At 57.5% G+C, this 18472-nt stretch overlaps 8 protein-coding genes across 8 annotated transcripts; 3 read left to right on the forward strand and 5 right to left on the reverse strand.

Annotated features, from left to right (window-relative positions):
- Window positions 1–1585: 1585 nt before the first annotated feature.
- Window positions 1586–4568, reverse strand: KVR01_011436 (mitochondrial 37S ribosomal protein MRPS9). The gene is made up of 2 exons (XM_044782855.1): window positions 3570–4568; window positions 1586–3508 (listed from the first exon to the last, which is right to left on the reverse strand). The coding sequence occupies exons 1-2, from the start codon at window positions 4480–4482 to the stop codon at window positions 3417–3419; spliced, it is 1005 nt and encodes a 334-aa protein (XP_044639811.1). The 5' UTR covers window positions 4483–4568; the 3' UTR covers window positions 1586–3416.
- A 2166-nt stretch (window positions 4569–6734) lies between these two features.
- KVR01_011211 (uncharacterized protein) lies at window positions 6735–8165 on the reverse strand (the record flags this gene model as incomplete). The annotated part of the gene is made up of 1 exon (XM_044792321.1): window positions 6735–8165. One exon carries the CDS (start codon window positions 8163–8165, stop codon window positions 6735–6737), a length of 1431 nt encoding a protein of 476 aa, XP_044639586.1.
- Window positions 8166–8560: 395 nt separating this feature from the next.
- On the forward strand, window positions 8561–12383 carry KVR01_011323 (rRNA-processing protein RRP36). The gene is made up of 2 exons (XM_044790475.1): window positions 8561–8834; window positions 8888–12383. Exons 1-2 carry the CDS (start codon window positions 8649–8651, stop codon window positions 9668–9670), a joined length of 969 nt encoding a protein of 322 aa, XP_044639698.1. The 5' UTR covers window positions 8561–8648; the 3' UTR covers window positions 9671–12383.
- KVR01_011288 (protein kinase COQ8) lies at window positions 9897–12260 on the reverse strand (the record flags this gene model as incomplete). The annotated part of the gene is made up of 1 exon (XM_044794316.1): window positions 9897–12260. The coding sequence occupies one exon, from the start codon at window positions 12258–12260 to the stop codon at window positions 9897–9899; it is 2364 nt and encodes a 787-aa protein (XP_044639663.1).
- A 213-nt stretch (window positions 12384–12596) lies between the features above and the next one.
- KVR01_011453 (uncharacterized protein) lies at window positions 12597–14144 on the reverse strand. The gene has a single exon (XM_044783493.1). It carries the CDS (start codon window positions 14051–14053, stop codon window positions 12692–12694), a length of 1362 nt encoding a protein of 453 aa, XP_044639828.1. The 5' UTR covers window positions 14054–14144; the 3' UTR covers window positions 12597–12691.
- Window positions 14145–14291: 147 nt separating this feature from the next.
- On the forward strand, window positions 14292–17254 carry KVR01_011206 (protein serine/threonine phosphatase). The gene is made up of 5 exons (XM_044781348.1): window positions 14292–14819; window positions 14901–14981; window positions 15050–15485; window positions 15545–16150; window positions 16203–17254. Exons 1-5 carry the CDS (start codon window positions 14661–14663, stop codon window positions 16418–16420), a joined length of 1500 nt encoding a protein of 499 aa, XP_044639581.1. The 5' UTR covers window positions 14292–14660; the 3' UTR covers window positions 16421–17254.
- On the reverse strand, window positions 16756–17220 carry KVR01_011414 (uncharacterized protein; the record flags this gene model as incomplete). Its single annotated transcript, XM_044791624.1, has 1 exon — window positions 16756–17220. One exon carries the CDS (start codon window positions 17218–17220, stop codon window positions 16756–16758), a length of 465 nt encoding a protein of 154 aa, XP_044639789.1.
- A 131-nt stretch (window positions 17255–17385) lies between the features above and the next one.
- Window positions 17386–18406, forward strand: KVR01_011428 (transcription elongation factor SPT4). The gene is made up of 3 exons (XM_044786509.1): window positions 17386–17550; window positions 17674–17927; window positions 18046–18406. Exons 1-3 carry the CDS (start codon window positions 17470–17472, stop codon window positions 18074–18076), a joined length of 366 nt encoding a protein of 121 aa, XP_044639803.1. The 5' UTR covers window positions 17386–17469; the 3' UTR covers window positions 18077–18406.
- The last annotated feature ends 66 nt before the right edge of the window (window positions 18407–18472 follow it).

The following is an 18472-nucleotide window of genomic DNA, read 5'->3' on the forward strand; positions in this document are numbered from 1 at the left end:
CAAGTAGCCGAGTACTCTTGTTAGTTTTTGTCGACGGCCCAGCCGGAGAAACCCTGCACCATGTCATCCGAGACGGAGGAGGAAAAGGCTGGGAGAGACTTTGGAGGATGGCATGTCGTCAAGAGCCTGCGAGAGGCAGATCCACGTCCGTGCATGGCGGGTCGCCGTGGCCAGGGGTCCTGTCCCAGGTGCCCACACCCCTTTTCCTGCACAGCAAATCACGACAGAGGCCCAGGGCTCCGCTGGTGGCAGATTTGCCGAGCCAGGGTGGTACAGGTACTTGAGCATCGTGGATCTTCCTTGTTTCAGCTGGCTGACTCGCATGTTTTGGAGGTGGTGTGCGTGCAACACAACATCGAGGCTGTTGTGTCGGGCAGAGTGGACGTCGATGCGTTTCTTCTGCTCGTTTCAATCCCCACGTAACCACTGAGATCTCCGGAGGGAAGGGATCTGGAGCTGTGCTGTGGTCGGGGCCTTCAGGAGGCCACGCTCGAGGCCGGCTGGGGCTGGGGCATGGGGCTGGCTGCCACTCAATGCGGGAAAGGTGGGTTGTGTGGATGGACCTGTCGAGGATCCAGCCCAGCCGAGCAGAGCCCACCACCTCCCCCCCCCCCGGAGAAAGTCTGTACTGTGTAGGTACCGCCTGAAGGCACGAGCTTCGAAGCTTGTGAAGCTCGGGGGAGAGGCGCTATGGAGACGCGTTGCCCCATTGGCCTGTAGGAGCCTTTCCAGCGCGCGGTGACCTATGGCGTACATGACCTGTGTGGACGCGACAACGGCATCATCAGTGCTCGCCCCACGGCATGATTTGACGCGGCAGTTCTTTTGCCCAGCCAAGGGCCGGGCGCGTTGCAATCTCTGCATTAGAACCTCCTCGGACGAGCTTGACACTTGACGAGCACATGCAATGTGACAATCGGCACGCACGGTCAGGCAGGCAGGCAGGCAGGTAATCAATCCCAATGGGTCTTGAGTCGGTGCCCATCACCAGTGACGTAGTCCAGGCGGTCGGTCCTCTGGACCAATTGACTGCCTAGGTACTGGTAGATAGATGGCCACAATTATGCGGTGAGAGTGCGGGCAGAGGAACGGCTTCGTTGATGGTGGCCACTGGTTGTGGACACGAGCTATCATCTGCTGGAGCCCTTGGGGATGACGAGTAAGTCGGAGAAAAGTTCGTCTGATGCCATGTCCAATGGGCAGCTAGAGATGGCTCGTAGGGTCGCTTTGCCAATGCAGCGTCGTTCACGAGAGGGACCAAAAAAATGCCCAGGTAGTCACAGGCCTGGGCTGCTGCAGGGACCTGCCTGCCCACTCGCGCCTTCTCCCAATTGCGCACGCAAGTGACGCTGTGGGCTGCATGTAGCTTCCCCCAAGTTGCAGCAATTCCCAGAGTCACGATTCGTCAATGGCTGCATCGTCAAATTTAGCATGTGGACTTGTCGCAAATGACCGATCCCAGCCTGCCCGGCTCAGACTTTCCCACAGCGAATCAGTCTCAGGTTCGTTGCTCCGGCCACGTCTTCAGCCTCGGCGAGGCGACCACTGGCTGATCGCCTTGGATGAGGCGGGCGACGTCTCCATTGAAAATTGCCCGTTATAGATCAAGGCTCAAATCCAAAACCAAAACCAGAAAACCCAAAAATCAAAACCGCAGAGGGGGTCTGGACGCAGAGCAAGCAGTTCATGCTACGTCGAACGCAACCACGGCTGCAGGCTGCAGGCTGCAGGCTGCAGGGAGGGGAAGAAGCTATCGCCAGACGGAACGACCGACGACCGCTAGGGCTAGACCAGGTTGTGGAGGCAGGGCTGACAGCAAATCCATTCGCGATGAAGGAGCGAGCGGCTTGCGATATTCAGGGACGCCGGCCTAATGTGATAGGTCGGATTCGGTAGCGGTGGCTAGGCAGCTAGGTCGGCATGGGTTCTGGCATGATGATGATCCTCAAATGGGCCGCAAGACGTGGGACCGACTACATTGCATCGGGACAATTGGCATCCAAACACGCCCCGACTAGTCCAGCACGGGCATGAACAAATTCATGCCACGTCCCAAACAAGCTGCTAGTTATTACCAAGTCATGGCCTGCGACGGGTTTGCGGATTGCCCTCGCAGCTCGTTTTGCGCCCTGGGACCCATCTGTACTGCGACACTCTTATTGCACATCTGCTCGAATACGGAGTCCCTGGCTTGTTCACGTGCGCCGCCGGCCCTGCGCGACAGACCTCCCGCTCCAATCCCCGGGGCATTGTTTGAGCCCCCTCGTGGGACCTGTAGGAACGAAACCCGGCCCACAGGACACACGTTTAAGCTTCCGCGCACTTTTGGCAGAGCCGGCGGGCATCGCTCCCTCAGCCCCCGAGAAACGTACTCGGGTATCAAAGTCGAAACAGGACTAACACTGCTTTAATTCGGCATGAATGCTGGAGACGGACGGGGGCCTCGGCTTCGGAGGCGAATCATGCAAGCAGTGGTTGGGCAGAACCTTCAGCCTGAGCCTTGGCCGGCCTTTGGCCAGCCTCTGGCCGGAGACAGGACCTGGACAGTTTGCGACAGTTGGTGGTGCATATCAGCGGGATGTGCAAGTCGTTGCTGGGGCTCGTGGAATTTGTCAACGTCCTACCTACCCCGGCCGCTTGGCCGGCCATGACTGCCCAGTTCTCTCGCCCTCGCCCCTTGTGAAACATAGCGTTTCTAGAACTGCCCCCAAACAAAGCAGCGACCCTATTTGTGCCCATGTCTCTGTATGCTCGATCGCTGTTGACGGGACGCTTTGCGGGCCTGGGTCTCCTTGCTGAGACGTCCGCCTTACCACGTTTTCCTCGAGGGATGGTACCTTGTGGCCTTGGGGCCTATCCGATACGGGTTGACGGGATGCCTCGATCGTCCGATCACTGCGACGCTGGCCACGGCCCCAGTTTAGGGAGATGGGTTTGGGCAGGTTAGCACCAACGGCGCCCAACCTCGGACGGAGATTATCTTCCTGTTGGACAGCATAGCACGATATTTCGGGCTGATAAGAGCGGGAGCGCCCGTGTCTGCTGAGATTGGGAGAGGGGGACCCCAAGTTCTTGCCTCGCGTTTCCGGTGTGATTTAGGCAGCGCGGCGTGTTGAATCATCTCACATACTCCAGTCGTTAGCCGCCTGGTGAGTCTAGAGTAGCACTAGATATCGTCATGCGAATAGTCCCCTACAAACGTGGTGGTACAGCTCGGTATGTACAAGGTGAAGGCCGCGCGCCCCGAAGCTACAGCCCAGCCATGTCAATGGGGGTGGACAGCCTCCGTGGCTCACATTATGCGAACACATGGGATGCCGCCTTCCAGCCAAGCCGAATCTCCAAGAATAGATATGTCAATGTCAGGGCTCGGCGAATAAGGCGCATTGCATATCCCAGATGAACATTTGGCTTGTTTAACGCTTGACCCAGGCAGGCCTCTTCCTGGCCTTGAGGTGGCCGTGCTTCTTCCTCTCCACGGTCCTGCGATCCCGAGTGACGACGCCGGCTACAAGATGTGTCAGCATCATTGCCATCTAGAAACAGAGGGTTCGCGCTGATTGACTTACCTCGGCGAAGCACCGGCTTGAGCGCCGGCTCGTGCACGAGTAGGGCTTTGGCGACGGCGAGCGTGAGGGCTTCTGCTTGCCCGGTCGTGCCGCCGCCATCGACGAGCGCCCACACGTTGTATTTGTCCACGCGCTGCGCAGCCTTGAGTGGCCACATGGCGCTCTCTCGGTCGTGCACGCGGCCAAATGCATCTGCCAGCGACTTTCCATTGATGAGGACCTCGCCAGTGCCTTCTACCACCCACGCGCGTGCCGTCGACGTCTTCCTCCGTCCCACGCCCAGTGCCCTGCCGAACTTGTCGATTTCGACTGGCTTCGCGGCATTGAAGTTGGGGTTGAGGTTCCGCTTCCACTTCTCAACAGCGTCCTTGACGCTCTGAGGTGCCAGTGACGGGTGGATCTTGTGCAGCCGCCTGACCAGATTCATAGCCTTCGCATACTCGGCCGCCTTGACCTGTTCGCCAGTCGACAGGCGGAGGTCCTTTAAGGTCCTGAAGGACGCCTTTTCCACCTGGTCTGCCGGTATGGTCGGCAGATGCGCGTAATTCCGCATCAACTTCATGAGTGTGAGGTAGTTGTCGTTGAATTCGGATTGTCGCGAGAAGTACGCTGGCGATATCGGTACGGCTCGGGCGTGTCGAGGCATCTTCAGCAGCCCCCCGCCGTCCGACATCTTGTTCCCCTCGCCCATTTCTTCCATAGCAGCGCGGGCGCGTCCCATGCTCATTTCTGTGAATTCATCGGCGGTGAAGGTGTTATCGGGGCCCGGGGTCGTTGTGGATAGCTGCCTCCTCGCACTGCTGGCCTGGGGGCTGAGGTGCAGGCCCTGTATCATCCGCCGAAGTTGCTGCCATTGAGGCGCCGAGGACTGACACCGACTCCTCAGCGCGAGGGCCGGTCGTAAAGATGCCATTGTCGAGGTGCTGCTACCTCCTCATGACCCCTGTGTCGTTGGTTGCCACGTGCTTTCCTTGGGCGCATGTGCTCGACGGAGCGGAAGCATTTTCAGACATCACTGCCTGCCCAGTGTTTGGGAGCTTGGACCCACATCAACCGCCCAGCCAATCAGCCACCCGCACCATGGCCCAAAGGCGTTCCTGCCTGAAAGCCCGCAATGAAATTTTAAAAGAGGGAAGGAGAACCCCTCCTTCTTTTGACTCAACCACCAACTCGGACTTGTGAAGACGACAGAATTCGCAACAATGGCTTTCGGCAAGCTCTACACATACGAGGTATGATTCCCTCTAACATGTCGCTGCATTCCACCCTGGATTCCAAATTGACACATTCTCGCAGAACAACCCCCGGAGCACGGCCATCCGCGCCGTTGCGAAGGCCAACGACCTCGAGCTTGAGATCGTCGACGTCGACACCGCCAAGCCCACCCCAGAGTACCTGAAGCTCAACAAGCTGGGCAAGGTCCCTACCTTCGAGGGCGCCGACGGTTACGTCCTCTACGAGTGCGTTGCCATCGCCATCTACAGTAAGTCGAGCCCTCTGACCCCGCTTGCCACCCACGGCAGATTTCTCCCACATGCACAATGATGAACACACCTTCAAAATCAAACAGTTATCCCTGGCTGAAGAAGGATAACCTCACTGTTGATACACAATATCTGATTGCAATTCCCGCCATTCATCTGTTAAATTTTCACAATTCTGCGAAAAGACATGTTGGCTAACTCTGCGCAGTCACAGTACGCTGCTACCCCGCCGGAGCCCCTGCCTCCCCGCCAGCCCCCTGGACAAAATTGCTGACCCCTTCAAACAGTCTCAGAACGAGAAGACCACCCTGCTGGGCAAGACCAAGCAGGACTATGCCTCCATCCTGAAGTGGACCAGCTACTTCAACGTAAGCATATATCCTTCAACCTCTACTCGGCCTATTTGCTAACTAGCACATGATCAGACCGAGGTTCTCCCCTCCCTGGGCAAGTGGTACCGCCCTCTGATCGGCCGTGACCCCTACAACAAGAAGTCCGTCGACGACGCCTCCAAGGCTGCCGCCAAGGCTATCGCCACTGTTGAGGAGCACCTCAAGCACAACACCTACCTCGTTGGCGAGCGTATCACGCTGGCTGACCTGTTCGCCGTCGGTACCATTGCCCGCGGTTTCGAGTTCTTCTTCGACAAGCAGTGGCGCCAGCAGAACCCCAACGTCTCCCGTTGGTACGAGACCGTCTACAACCAGCCCATCTACTCGGCCGTTGCGCCCAAGTTCGAGCTTCTCGACACCCCCAAGCTCACCAACGTCGCCCCCAAGAAGCCTGAGCAGCCCAAGAAGGAGGCCGCTCCCAAGAAGGAGGCGCCCAAGGCCGCCCCCGAGGAGGATGCCCCCGCTCCCAAGCCCAAGCACCCTCTCGAGGCCCTGCCTCGCGCCACCTTCGCTCTTGACGAGTGGAAGCGCTACTACTCCAACCACGACGAGGCCGACTCCATGAAGTGGTTCTGGGAGAACTGCAAGTTCGAGGAGTACTCCATCTGGAAGGTCAAGTACAAGTACAACGACGAGCTCACCCTCGTCTTCATGTCCAACAACCTGGTTGGTGGCTTCAACACCCGTCTGGAGGCCTCCCGCAAGTACCTGTTCGGCTGCGCTTCCGTCTACGGAGAGAACAACGACTCCGTTATTGAGGGTGCCTTTGTCATCCGTGGCGACGAGCACCTGCCCGTCTTCGACGTCGCTCCCGACTACGAGAGCTACGAGTTTGAGAAGCTCGACCCCACCAACCCCGAGCACCGCGCCTACGTCGAGGCTCAGTGGACCTGGGACAAGCCCGTTGTGCACAACGGCAAGGAGTACAAGCACGCTGATGGCAAGGTCTTCAAGTAAACTCGTTGCCTTTTTACGATTTGACGTTAGGAAAACATGGAGGGGGTGCCGTACGATTAATTACCATGACTTCGGGATCGAGATACCATCGCCACGGGGCCTCGAGCTCTTCTAGACTCTATAGTCTATTGATCGTCTCCGCCTTGACACGCACCAAGCTAGCTCCCCACGGATAGAAAGTACATGAATTGAAAGCAAATACCAGTCCCCCATATGCGTTTCAGACGCGCGTAATAGATGCACCCGCCGCACCGCCGAAAGATGTACATTCATTCGCATAGGCAAGATTCATGCCAGCTCCCATGGGTATCAATGCTTCTACCAAGCAGGTGCTATGCCATCTTGAATGGATGAGCCCGACCGTATGTGCTAACATCCTCCTGAAAGCACAATTCGTTCAAATAGTCGTGTACCCTGGGCAGAATATCAAGCGACTCGTTCATGTCGCCCGTGAACTCGGGGATGGTGATCGCATTGTGCGGCTCGCTCCGGGCCTTCTCCACCGAGTCGTCGATGAGGACCGTGTTGCCCTGGTCCCAGCACCTGCCCTCATACCCGGGCCTGTCGGCGGGGAAGCTCGCCCTGACGACGGGGTCGGCCCACAGCGTCGTGAGCCGCTTGTAGCACTGCGTGCGCGCGCTGTAGTCCTCGGGCGTGAGGCCGAAGCGGTCGCGGCCCCAGACGGCGACGACGTTGGGCAGCAGGTCGGGCCCGACGAGGCCCTCGACCATGCGCCGCACGTTCTCGGGCCGCGCGGAGCTCCAGAAGACGACCCAGAAGGTCTCGACGCAGTACCGCACGAACGCGTCGGCGTGGGGCCGCCGCCGGAAGTTCTGCGACTTGCGCCGGTCCGGCCGGTACAGGATCGTCCCGTTCAGGTCGATCACCACCAGCAGGGGGCCCGGCTCCGCCCGCCGCTTGGGCAGGAAGGACGCCCGCGCCAGGTACAGCGGGGTCGGGTCCGGTATGCCGCCTGACGCCTTGCTCGGCGGCGTGATGGCCGCGCGCCCGTTCTTGTTGCTGCTGGGCGAGGCTGCGCGCCCGCTCCTGCCGTTGGTGTCGGGCGGGTGGGCGGCATCGTACTGGCCCTGTGCGGGTGATGGCGGCTGGCCGGGGAACATGTTCGGCGGCATTGTGCTGAAAGCCATGCTTCCCATGCCCATCCCAAACATGTTAGGAAATTGCTGACTTGTAAACATGTTTGGTTGTAAGAATGGCATGCTGAAGTTCTGGAGTCCGTTCATCATCTGAGGCATTGGGTAACCTGCACCACCATTGAGACCATTTGCGGCCATGGTCATCATGTTCACCGCAGACCACGGCGGAATGAAAGGTGGGGGGCCAGAAGAGCTTTCGGCTGAAAATGGATTGTGACCTTGTGGTGTGGAATCGGGGATAGGAGCCATGGTCTGTTGTCGTTGTTGTTGTGAGACGACGCCCTTCGCTGTCGACCCTTGGGCTGCGCCATTGGCAGCGGCGGCAGCCGCAGCGGCAGCTTCTCGGGCGCGTTTCTTATCCTTCTTCTTGCCCATGGCTGGTCTTATGACATTTGCTGTATGACTGATGACTGAGAGAGAAGGTGGCGAGTGTGAAGCCAACTGTCTGCGAGACTGTGTTGCTCTTGATGAAGCGCGCAGTGGTTGCAATGTGTGATGCTCTGATGATTGAAAGTGGTGGCCCTCAGGAAGTGAGCGAGGAAAACGCTTGGTGAGTGAAGTCGTCAGAGGCAGCCTATGGACTAAGACATCCCACCTCGATGACATTTGCTCAAAGGCTCGAGATGTGCACCTCCAACTCCAGTCCCCTTTCCGGTCGGCCCCACTGCAAAGTGTCCTGGACTTTCAAAAAGGAGCGAGTGATGGCCTAGAAGTGTGGATTGAAAATAGGTCGTATTTGCAAGAATCAATGAATGAGTCTGGATATTGCAATATTGACACGACGCAAGGCTTCCAAAGGCGACGTTTCAAGATAGTGATGAAGGAAGAGAATGCAAGTCGAAGTCGGCACGACTCGAGCGTGTGAGAGAGTCCGGTGCTGCTGAAATTCAGGACTGGTTGGCTGCCTTATCGATAAGCTAATAGTAGTAGAAGTACTTCGCGGACAGCGCTAAGTGAGCCTGTTTGCGGGTATATGGACTTATCCCTTGACCTCAACCCGCCAAAATCTTGCCTCTCATCTCAAACCGCCCCGATTACAACCACAAACAGAAATCACCTGCCAAGTTTCAAAGGCTCACAATTGGCAACATGGAGTCAAGGAAACGCAAGCTTCCTCAGGCCGGGCTGCAAAGGCGAGTCCGGGCAAGAGCTGAGCCGGAACCTGACCTGGACGGTGGCGTTGAGACGAGCGACAGTGCACCAAGCGAAGAAGAAGTCGAAGGAAACGATTTGGAGTCTGCATCTGGGTCGGATAGCGAGGGGTCCGAAGGCCCTGTCAGTGAACCTGTCCCCTTTTTCTCTTAATTCTCGTGCTCACCAGGATTCAGGACGACAACGGCTCATCGGGGGAGGATGAGGATGAGGAGCAAGGCGCTGCTGTGGACGCCTCGAAAATTTCATTTGGGACCCTGGCCAAAGTGCAAGCCAAGCTTGGCCAGTCAGGCCGCCGGAAGAAGAAAGGTGAAAAGCCCGGCAATGACGAAGCAGCAGCAGCAGCAGCAGAGGAAGAAGACGGTCCCAGGCCGAGGGAGCAGGGCCCAAAGAAGGAGAAGCCGCCCTCCCGCAGCAGCAAGCACGCGCCGCAGGAGGTGTCGTCCAAGCGGCCCGTCTCCCGCAAGCGCGAGATCATCCCCGTGAAGAAGGTCCAGTACCGGGACCCGCGCTTCGACCCGGCGGTGACGGGGCGCTCGGTCAAGACCAAGGCGGACGAGGACCACGTGCGCAGGGCGTACGCCTTCCTGGACGAGTACCGCGAGGACGAGCTGCGCAAGCTCAAGGGGGCGATCAAGAAGGCCAAGACGCCCGCCGAGAAGGAGCAGCTGCAGCGCGCCTACATGTCGATGGAGAGCAGGAAGAAGGCCAGGGAGAGGAAGGACAAGGAGAGGGCGGTCGTGGAGGAGCACCGCCGCCGCGAGAAGGAGCTCGTCAGGGAGGGCGTCAAGTCGAGGCCCTTCTACCTCAAGAAGTCGGAGCAGAAGAAGCAGCTGCTGACGGAGCAGTTCTCCTCCCTGTCCGAGAAGCAGAGGGAGAAGGCGATCGAGAAGAAGAGGAAGAAGATTGCGGGCAAGGAGAAAAAGGCAATGCCTATGGAGAGGAGGGCGCGAGAGTAGGCGCCGAGCTTCAGGTTTGCGAGGCACTGATACCCTTTGGCAACATAGCATCCCTGTCCTGTTGCTTTCATTATTCTTTCGTAGGAAGCAGTTCGCATGGTCAAGATTGGCTGATGAGCGGGAATTTCTTATTACCGTAGTCTATACTAGCCACCCTATTTTCAGAGACAGGACAAGAGGGCCTTATCGCTTCAATTTTGTTGATGTGGAGCAAGCTTTTTCTTTTTCACACCTGCTTCTCTTGCAAACCCGATTTAGCCAGGCTCTGCTCGAACATCTCCCTGCACCGTACCCTACTGCCCAGCCTGGCGCAGAGCAAGAACGCTCCGCTCAGCTTCCGGTGCAGGCTGTACGTCTCCTCCGGCGGCGGCGCCAGCCTCTCCCTGACCATGACGGGTATCTGCTCCTTGACCCTCTCCGTGATCGTCTGGTCCCTGAAGTCGTAGACCTCGGGCGCGGACTCGAGGAACGGCTCGGCCAGCGTCAGCACCGAGGCGATGTGCGCGTCCAGCATCGTCCTGCTCTCGTGGCCGGTCAGGTACCCCAGCTGCTCGCTCAGGGCGCGCACGCCCTCGCGGTCCGTCCGCGACGCGGCCGCGAGGAGCCGCACGTACTGCGCGATGAACCTGTCCGGGTACTCCCTCGACGCGCCAAAGTCGAGCAGGACGAGCCTGTCCCGCCCGGCGTCGTAGAGGAAGTTGGTCCAGTTCGGGTCCGTCTGCATGAAGCGGAACTCGGTGATCTCCCGCAGGCACAGGCGCAGGATCTGCGTGCCGATCCAGTCCCTCTGCTCCTGCGTAAAGGACTTGACCCTGGTCACGCCCACGCCCTCCATGAACTCCATGGTCAGGACCTGTCTCCCGCTGGCCTCGTGGTAGATCTTGGGGACGGAGAAGACGTCGTCCTCGGTGGCCAGCAGGCTTCTGTATCTCTCTGCGCACTTGGCCTCTCTCTCGTAGTCGCACTCCCAGCCGAGCTCTGTCCGCGCGTTGTCGATGGTCTTGTTGAGGTAGAGGCCCTTGGGCAGCAACTTCGTAGCTGCTAGTAGGATTCCCAGGTTGTCGAGGTCTGAGTTGATGGACTCGGCGACTCCTGGGAACTGGATCTTGACGGCGACTTTGGCACCATTCTTCAGTGTCGCACGGTGGACCTGTCCGATAGATGCGGCTGCAATGGGCTTCTCCTCGAATTCGTCGAACAGGTCACGCCACTCGGAGCCAAGGTTCGACACCAAAACTCGGTCCCTTTGCCACGACGGCATGTAGTCTGCTCTGTCCTGCACCCTCTGCAGAACCTCCTGGATGGGGGCTGGCAGCATCTTCGAGTCCTGAAAACTCATCATCTGGCCCAGCTTGAGAGCTGCGCCCCTCATCTTCGACAGCTTAGAGACCAACCTTTCCATGTTCGCCGGGCTCAACATCAGGGAACCTTGCCCGCCGCCTCCGGTGACCCTGCTGAAGCTCTCGCTGACAGCTCCGGCGAACATGCCAGCGGCCAGCCCGCTGTAGTTCCAGATACGTCCGAACCGAGACGAGGGAACCTTGGATTCCCTGAGTTCGTATTTTGACTCGGTTGTGGCGGTACCGAGCAGCTCTCCCATGGCTGAAGCGTCCTCTTTAGTCACCCGCTGGCTGGACTGATTAATGCCCTGCTCCTGAAGAGTTGACGATTCGGCGCCTGGGACACTCGTTTGAGGCGCATGTTGACTTTCTGATACCGCCGCCGCAGCGTTCGCCTCGACCTTGGGCTCTTGCGTCTCAACGGTGTCCACTGGCAGGACGACCTCAGCAGGCTGGGTTGGCGTTGCCGAGGCCTCCGGTTGTGACTCTCCCGCTTCTTGCGACGAGGTCGTTTCGGCCTCATTCTTTCGGTTCCTCAATTCTTGGAGAATGGCTGACCCCTGGTTGCCAGACCTGTGTCCGAAATCCACAGCACCAGGTATAGGCTGCCTGGGCCGCTCATCTCTCTTGGTGCCTTTCCAGAGAGGATCGAGCCTTTTCCCGCGGCTGGTTCGGAACAGTCCATCAAAATTCACGCCCTCGGGTAGCTTGGGTTCTTCGGCCTGTGCAGATGGGTTCTTTCCCAGCCCTTGCTGAGTATCCTCCGAAGCAATCCCATCGACTTTTAGGGTTTTCACAGGTGACTGCACCGGCGGTGTGTTAGATCCTGAAGAGTCGGCCTGGGCTTGCTGCGCTTCTGGACGTCCGGAGTACTGGCTCCCGGGAAACAATGTAGTGAGTGGATCTTGCTGTGTCGTTGTCGAGTCTGACACATCACCCGATAGTATGCTGTTATTTGACGAGTTCTCGACCGGCATTCCTCTGTCGTCGTCCGCATCCAAGGGCTGAGTAGTCTCTTTGGAAACCTCTGACACTGGGGTTGAGGTCTGGTTTCCACCAGTGCTTGAAGGAGTGACCCTAGACCCATCGTGAGGCCGTATCCGCTGCTGGCCCCTCACGGCGGCGACTATGCTTGAAGTCTTCCCATAGCGATCGACCTGGCGAGCCCTGAGGGCGATGTGCTTGGATGCGACTGAGCGGGACGCATTCAGCACCGCTGCCAGGTCGATTGCGAAGTCCACGAACCCCATCTGAGCCACAGAGGTACCTAGATTGACGGGATCACTGCCATAGTCGCCACTGTCAAAACAGTTTGACCCCAAAATCCTGGGGGAGTCGTCGCGAAGTGAGTGCCTAAGGTTCGGCGCTGAAATTAATGGAGCTCTCATCCATGATGCAATTAATCCTTGCCTCAGCCCTATGGGCCTCGGCAGGCAAGGGATCGCCAGGGGTCCTAAGAGGCTTGTGCTGCTTAATTGCATGAACAAGCCAACTTCGCTAACCTATACCAGTGCCTATTATTTAGTCTAGGCGGTTTCGTTTGTTATCTTCTTGAATACATTCTATATTGACTCTGGCTTTTGAGATCTTGTCGACAGCTGAGCTCCGTTCTCACGGTCTCTCTATTCTATTGGGTATCATACGCTAAAATTATTTCAAAAATAGGCCTCTTGTAGGTCTCTCAACCCTTTGTCATGTTCTTCAGTCCCGAAGACTTGGTCTTGGGCGTGACAGTCCCTGGAAATGGGGTTCTGTTCGAGGCCCGGCTGGCTCCACCAACTTGGCTCCAAAGACGTTGAGCAGCGGGCGTCAAGCCGCCCCCCGAGACTCGAGGGCTGTTGGGAAACTTTGGGACCGGTGTCTTCTCAACCTTTCCTACAAAGCCGACCCTCGCGGATGTGCGCTTGGACTGGGCTATCCGGTCCACCATGCGGTGGTGCAGACTCTCCCGCTTGCCCTGCTCCTGAATCTGGAAGGGATTCTTCGTATCATCTCCGGGACCCAAATTGATGACAGGCATTGCCGAGGATGACGGCTCGGGCTCGGGCTCCTCGTCATCCACAAAGGCGTATCCATTGACTCGTGGCGTCTCGTCTCCCCCGGCGGCAGTTGAGTCCTGATATCCCGGCCTCCTCCGGCCTGCGATTGCGTCTCTGACGGCGGAGAGGGTCGGAGACGGCGGCCTCGTGGTATCCTTCGCAATGGCCGGTCCCGGCATCCTCGTATTCTCGTACACGATCGTTTTAGGGCCTGCGCGAGAAATCTCCTGCAAGCGCAAGGCTACTGTGTCTGACCTGTCCTCGTCGAAGCTCTCCGGGTTGAACATTAGACCGTTTTTGGGGTCGGACTTCCATGTCTCAGGAACAGCGGGCCGGTCGTCTTTGCCTTGGATGGCAAGCCTGTCTTTCCTGAAGCCATCATCCACCAAGCTCCGCCCGCTGGCCGCCAGCTTTGCCTTGATTTCCATTTGTTTCAACTCTTGCTTCGACGGCAGTTTGTTCCCTCTCCACAGCCAGCCATATTTCCCAGCCCTCTTCTGGTTCTGCTTGTCCAGAAGTTTGTAGAAACTCTCGTTGTCCTCGCTGGTGTATTTGCCTTGGAATGCGCCGAGGCTCATGTTCGTATCGATCTCGGGGGTCGCGGGGGCTTGTGAAGCTGCAGTTGCAGAGGACATCGTGGACATGGGCGTGTCGCCTCCAACACCTACTGGTGTCTGACCTCCTGGCTGAGCCTGCACCGGTCGTCTCAGCCTTTGTCGACCAGGGGTCATGACATGTTTGAGGCGGCGCCCGGCGCTCTGAATCCATTGCGGATCGTTCGAGTTTAATGCGTCGAGGTATTCTTGCTGAGTCTCGCTCTCCAGGAGCCCTGGGAAAAAGTCGCGCGCGATGATCTTCGACAGGGCGTCTGTGTAGGTTTCCTCGTCCAGAACCTGTTTGGGCCTCTTTATCTTCTTTGTTGGCGGAGGCGGAGGCATCAGCGCCATCTCCGCCGCGGCCCTTTTGCGCACGAGGGCAGAGGACGTCGAGCCTGGACTCGCCATGCTTGCAGGTGCGCCGCTGATCGATGCGAGGGGTGTCTGGCGGGAGGAGGGGTGGTTGTTGTTCTGCGGAAGACAGATCACAAAGAGTGGGTGGGCAGGTCGTGTTGTGTGGCGGCCAGACCTCGGGAGGCGGATACTTTTTGAAGGTACCTGTCATATGTAGCGGCCCAGGCACCGACCAGGCAATCTATTAGCGTTGGGTTTGCTCAGGTAGTGCTCCAGGCTAGCGTCATCGCGGGGAATCCCTGTGGACAAACAGATTGTACTCGGTAGAAGTGCCTCGAACGCCGGGGATCGGTGCCGAAGGACCCCTGCAATAGGTATTTGCAGTCTGCACGTCTCCGAGTTTCGACTGCAAGCTTACCTATAGGTGGACGAAATTCGCCTCGTGCAGCTTGCAAAAGGAGCGCTGCCTGGCTGGATTGAGCCTGAACTTCCCTTTCCCCTTCTCCAAAGAACGCCACACGCGCTGCTTAAATTCCTGTCCTCCTACCTTGTTGGAACTTGTCCAACCTCTCAGCCCATCTCTCCATCCCTGTCAATCCTTGCCCCTCCTTCAGAGCAAGAGGCATATCTCTACTAAGCGCCGGCCACGAAGACATATACCATGGCAGTGTCAGAGGACGACAAGGCAAAAGCCGTTGCCCTGAAGAACCAGGGCAACGATGCCTTCAAGAAGCACGACTGGCCCACCGCCATAGACTTCTACACCCAGGCGATCGACATTGACGACACAGAGCCCACGTATTTCGCGAATCGAGCGCAGGTGCGGATCCCACGACAGGACTCGTCCCGGAGTTGGCTCCCTTTGGTGCTCGCGTGACTAACATGATGTTCCCAATGACAGGCCTACCTCAAGACAGAAGCGTACGGTTACGCAATCCAGGATGCGACCAAGGCTGTCGAGCTGAACCCAGGCTTTGTCAAGGTTTGCAGGGCTCCAAGACGCCACGCGCCTGCCAGAGCTCCCTTGGCTAACAGCGCTTTACTGTACAGGCTTATTACCGCCGTGCTCTCGCCCATGCCGCCGTTCTCCGACCGAAGGATGCCCTCAAGGATTTCAAGACGTGCACGCAGATCGACCCAGGGAACAAAGATGCCAAGCTCAAGCTTGTTGAGTGTCAGAAGATCGTGCGCCAGTACGACTTCTTCGCGGCTATCGAGGTTACGGATGCGCCGTCGGCTGCGGAAGGCCTCGATGTCGCCTCCATCGCCGTGGAGCCAGACTACGACGGCGTGAGGCTCGGCGACGAGATGACCCAGGAGTTTATTGATGACATGACGGAGCGATTCAAGAACGGCAAGAAGATACACAGGAAATATGTCTACCAGATCATATTGGCCGTCAGAAAGCTGGTTTATGATGAGCCGACGATGGTGGAGGTCAAGATTCCTGATGATGTGCAGCTCACAGTTTGCGGCGACACCCACGGTAAGTCAAGCTCTCGTGCTCATGTCTTTATTGGGAAACCGCAACTGATAGTATACCAGGCCAATACTTCGACCTTATGGAGCTTTTCAGGTTAAACGGAACTCCTAGCGAAAAGCACTGGTACCTTTTCAACGGCGACTTTGTTGACCGTGGTTCCTGGTCGACCGAGATTGCATTGTTGCTCTACGCAAACAAGTGGCTCAGGCCAAATGCCTTCTTCCTGAACCGCGGAAACCACGAGACAGATGACATGAACAAGGTCTATGGTTTCGAGGGCGAATGCAAGGCCAAGTACAACGAGCGCATCTTCAAGCTCTTCTCCGAAAGTTTCTCAGCGCTCCCCTTGGCCACGCTGATTGGCGAGAAGTACTTTGTGCTTCACGGCGGCCTCTTCTCCGATGACAACGTCACCTTGGATGACATTCGAAAACTGAACCGCCACAAGCAAAAGCAGCCCGGACAGGCCGGCCTGATGATGGAGATGTTGTGGACAGACCCCCAGACGGAGCCTGGCCGCGGACCCAGCAAGCGAGGTGTTGGCATGCAGTTCGGACCTGACGTCACAAAACGGTTCTGCGAAAAGAACGGTCTGGAGGCCATCATCAGAAGCCACGAAGTTCGCATGGAAGGCTACGAGGAAGAGCATGACGGAAAGTGTATCACTGGTAGGTGCTGTGCTCCATTGCTGCGCTATCAAGATGCTGACTTTAGCTCTAGTGTTCTCGGCTCCCAAGTATTGCGACATGACGGAGAACAAGGGCGCTTACATCAATATCGGCCCCGACTACAAGCTCGAATTCAAGAAGTTCGACGCTGTCCCTCACCCCAATATTCGGCCGATGGTAGGTGTTCCGGCAGACGTTGCCACCCCACATTGCCAACCACTGCTGACACAATACAGGCCTATGCCAACAGCTCTATCATGTCGTCTCTGATGTGAGCCAGAAATCTCTAGATCATATCGGGCGTAGACCTGGATATAGAAGCAAACTACAGAGCATGCTCGGGAGTTGGATTGATTGGTTGTGGGTGGCGTTCGGTTCCGGTGGGAAATGCGCTCGCGTTCGTGTCCGTCAAAAATGGCGGGTTTGAAAAGCTTTGTGCCTCGAGGCGAAGACCGGTCACGGACGCGCAGCAGAGCGTCAGAATTCGGTTGGCCTGGTGTGATGACATGGCCCAGGTGTGGGAGGCACCACCAGGATAGTAGCTTGTATCCTTGGGGATCCCCAGGCAAGAAAAAGATACCTCTTCTCGCACAGCAAGCAAAGACTTATGATTCTCCCCAGAGCTTCCTCTGCTCATGCCGTCCCACCAGTGCGCCGAGCCAGTCCCCAGCTGCTCGGATGATGAACCCCGTTGAGTTTCCCGACCCCGACCATGCGGTCAGAGCGGCGGCGAAGGCTCCTAGATCTTGACGGGGGACCCGCACCCAAGATTCTTTTCCTTGCACCTTGAGGATGTCGATGGGCATGCCTGAGCCCGTGGCGCCGAGGAACTGCTTTAGTGCGGCAGTCAGGTAAGAGCGTAGCTGGAGGTCATCCAAATCCGAGCTGGCGGTGGTGATGAGTTCCAAGTGAGCGTATGCGTAGGTGGGGCTCCTGATGGTTGTGGAATAATAGATCTCGTGAGACTTTGACTTCTTGCCCGAGGATTTGGCCGTCGCCTCTTGGGCTGGCTTATCGACGTCCATCGTTTCAGCTTCCATGTTGTGCTGGTCCCGGCTTAATTCTCCCATTTAGAACCTTTAGATGGTGTCGAGCGGATTGGTGGGAGAGATGGTGCGTTGATATCAGTTAAGAAAATGAATATTCACTTAAGGAGGCCCCGATAAGTGAGTGATAAGCCGGGGTGCCTGCCGGCGCAACCCTTTGTCGGTCGCTGATGGCCAGGTCCCAACGCAGTGGCCTCCATCGAGCCCTCTCTTCTTCCAACGTCCAAGAAAGCAAGCCACCCTACCACTCCTGGAGCCCATCGCAACGGCAAGATGTCGCGAAGCTATGTCCAGCCAAACCAGATGCGCCAGCTGCGCGCATGCATGGTCTGCTCGATTGTGATGGTGCGAACCGTACGTCCACCTCGACCTCCTCCCCAAGCCCTCTGAACGAATGCAGTTTACGATCAAACGTCCTCGCCCACCTATCCATCCCGCGCCTGAAAACCCCGTACTGACTGTATTCCCCCCGCACAGCGCTTCAAGAGGGAAGGATGCCCCAACTGCGAAGAGTTCCTCGGCCTCGCGGGCAGCGACGAACAGGTCGACAACTGCACCTCGTCCGTCTTCGAGGGCCTCATCACGCTGGCCGAGCCGAGCAAGAGCTGGGTGGCAAAGTGGCAGCGGCTGGACGGCTACGTCAAGGGCGTCTACGCCACAAAGGTCATGGGCCAGCTGCCCGAGGACCTGGTCTCGCAGATGGAGGAGCAGTACAAGGTCCGGTACATACCGTAAGTTTGTCATACAACCGGCAGGCAGCCTGGAGATCGAGGGGGCTTTCGATGCAAGACCCTCGGGTTTTGAAAGAAGTTTTTTGGTGGGCATTGGCTAAAACTTTGGCAACCACAGACGCGACGGAAGTGCAACGGAGGCGGACTAGGGTTCCGCTCTGTCTTCTGATGTGATGGAGGAGCTGAAGGACGGACTTCCTATTCGCTCTGCCGGCGAGGAAAGTGCAATGTGACTTTTCACGGAAATCTTAGGGGAAAAAGAAAATGCTTTTTTAGCTTCAGGAAAGAAGGTGCGCTCTCTGATGCGACCGGGCTCTTTGGCTAGGGCAAAGCCTATCCTCGACATCTGGTCGTCGTTGGTTTAGGAAAGCATGGCGTTTTGGAGTTGCATGAGGGAACAAGGAGACTGGCTCGGGTAAGAAAGAGGGCTTCGAAGTTAGAGGTCTACACCACCAATATAACGTGAACATTCTCAAAGATCCTACTTAGGATTGGCATGAAACTTGAGCCATCACCTAAGCCAATCCAAGGGGCTATCAGATGCA

The sequence above is a fragment of the Diaporthe batatas genome (assembly GCF_019321695.1).
Source record: "Diaporthe batatas strain CRI 302-4 chromosome Unknown Contig00015, whole genome shotgun sequence".
NCBI lineage: Eukaryota > Fungi > Ascomycota > Sordariomycetes > Diaporthales > Diaporthaceae > Diaporthe > Diaporthe batatas.

What these genes read in the sequence shown, in the direction of transcription:
- KVR01_011436 (XM_044782855.1), bottom strand. Translation starts at nt 4,482, where the DNA reads ATGGCATCTTTACGACCGGCCCTCGCGCTGAGGAGTCGGTGTCAGTCC. An exon ending in CAAGCCGGTGCTTCGCCGAG is followed by an intron (nt 3,509 to 3,569) that starts GTAAGTCAATCA and finishes CACATCTTGTAG; the next exon opens with CCGGCGTCGTCACTCGGGAT.
- KVR01_011323 (XM_044790475.1), top strand. Translation starts at nt 8,649, where the DNA reads ATGGAGTCAAGGAAACGCAAGCTTCCTCAGGCCGGGCTGCAAAGGCGA. An exon ending in GCGAGGGGTCCGAAGGCCCT is followed by an intron (nt 8,835 to 8,887) that starts GTCAGTGAACCT and finishes ACCAGGATTCAG; the next exon opens with GACGACAACGGCTCATCGGG.
- KVR01_011453 (XM_044783493.1), bottom strand. Translation starts at nt 14,053, where the DNA reads ATGGCGAGTCCAGGCTCGACGTCCTCTGCCCTCGTGCGCAAAAGGGCC.
- KVR01_011206 (XM_044781348.1), top strand. Translation starts at nt 14,661, where the DNA reads ATGGCAGTGTCAGAGGACGACAAGGCAAAAGCCGTTGCCCTGAAGAAC. An exon ending in TGAACCCAGGCTTTGTCAAG is followed by an intron (nt 14,982 to 15,049) that starts GTTTGCAGGGCT and finishes TTTACTGTACAG; the next exon opens with GCTTATTACCGCCGTGCTCT. An exon ending in AGTTTGCGGCGACACCCACG is followed by an intron (nt 15,486 to 15,544) that starts GTAAGTCAAGCT and finishes ATAGTATACCAG; the next exon opens with GCCAATACTTCGACCTTATG.
- KVR01_011428 (XM_044786509.1), top strand. Translation starts at nt 17,470, where the DNA reads ATGTCGCGAAGCTATGTCCAGCCAAACCAGATGCGCCAGCTGCGCGCA. An exon ending in CGATTGTGATGGTGCGAACC is followed by an intron (nt 17,551 to 17,673) that starts GTACGTCCACCT and finishes CCCCCCGCACAG; the next exon opens with CGCTTCAAGAGGGAAGGATG. An exon ending in TACAAGGTCCGGTACATACC is followed by an intron (nt 17,928 to 18,045) that starts GTAAGTTTGTCA and finishes TGGCAACCACAG; the next exon opens with ACGCGACGGAAGTGCAACGG.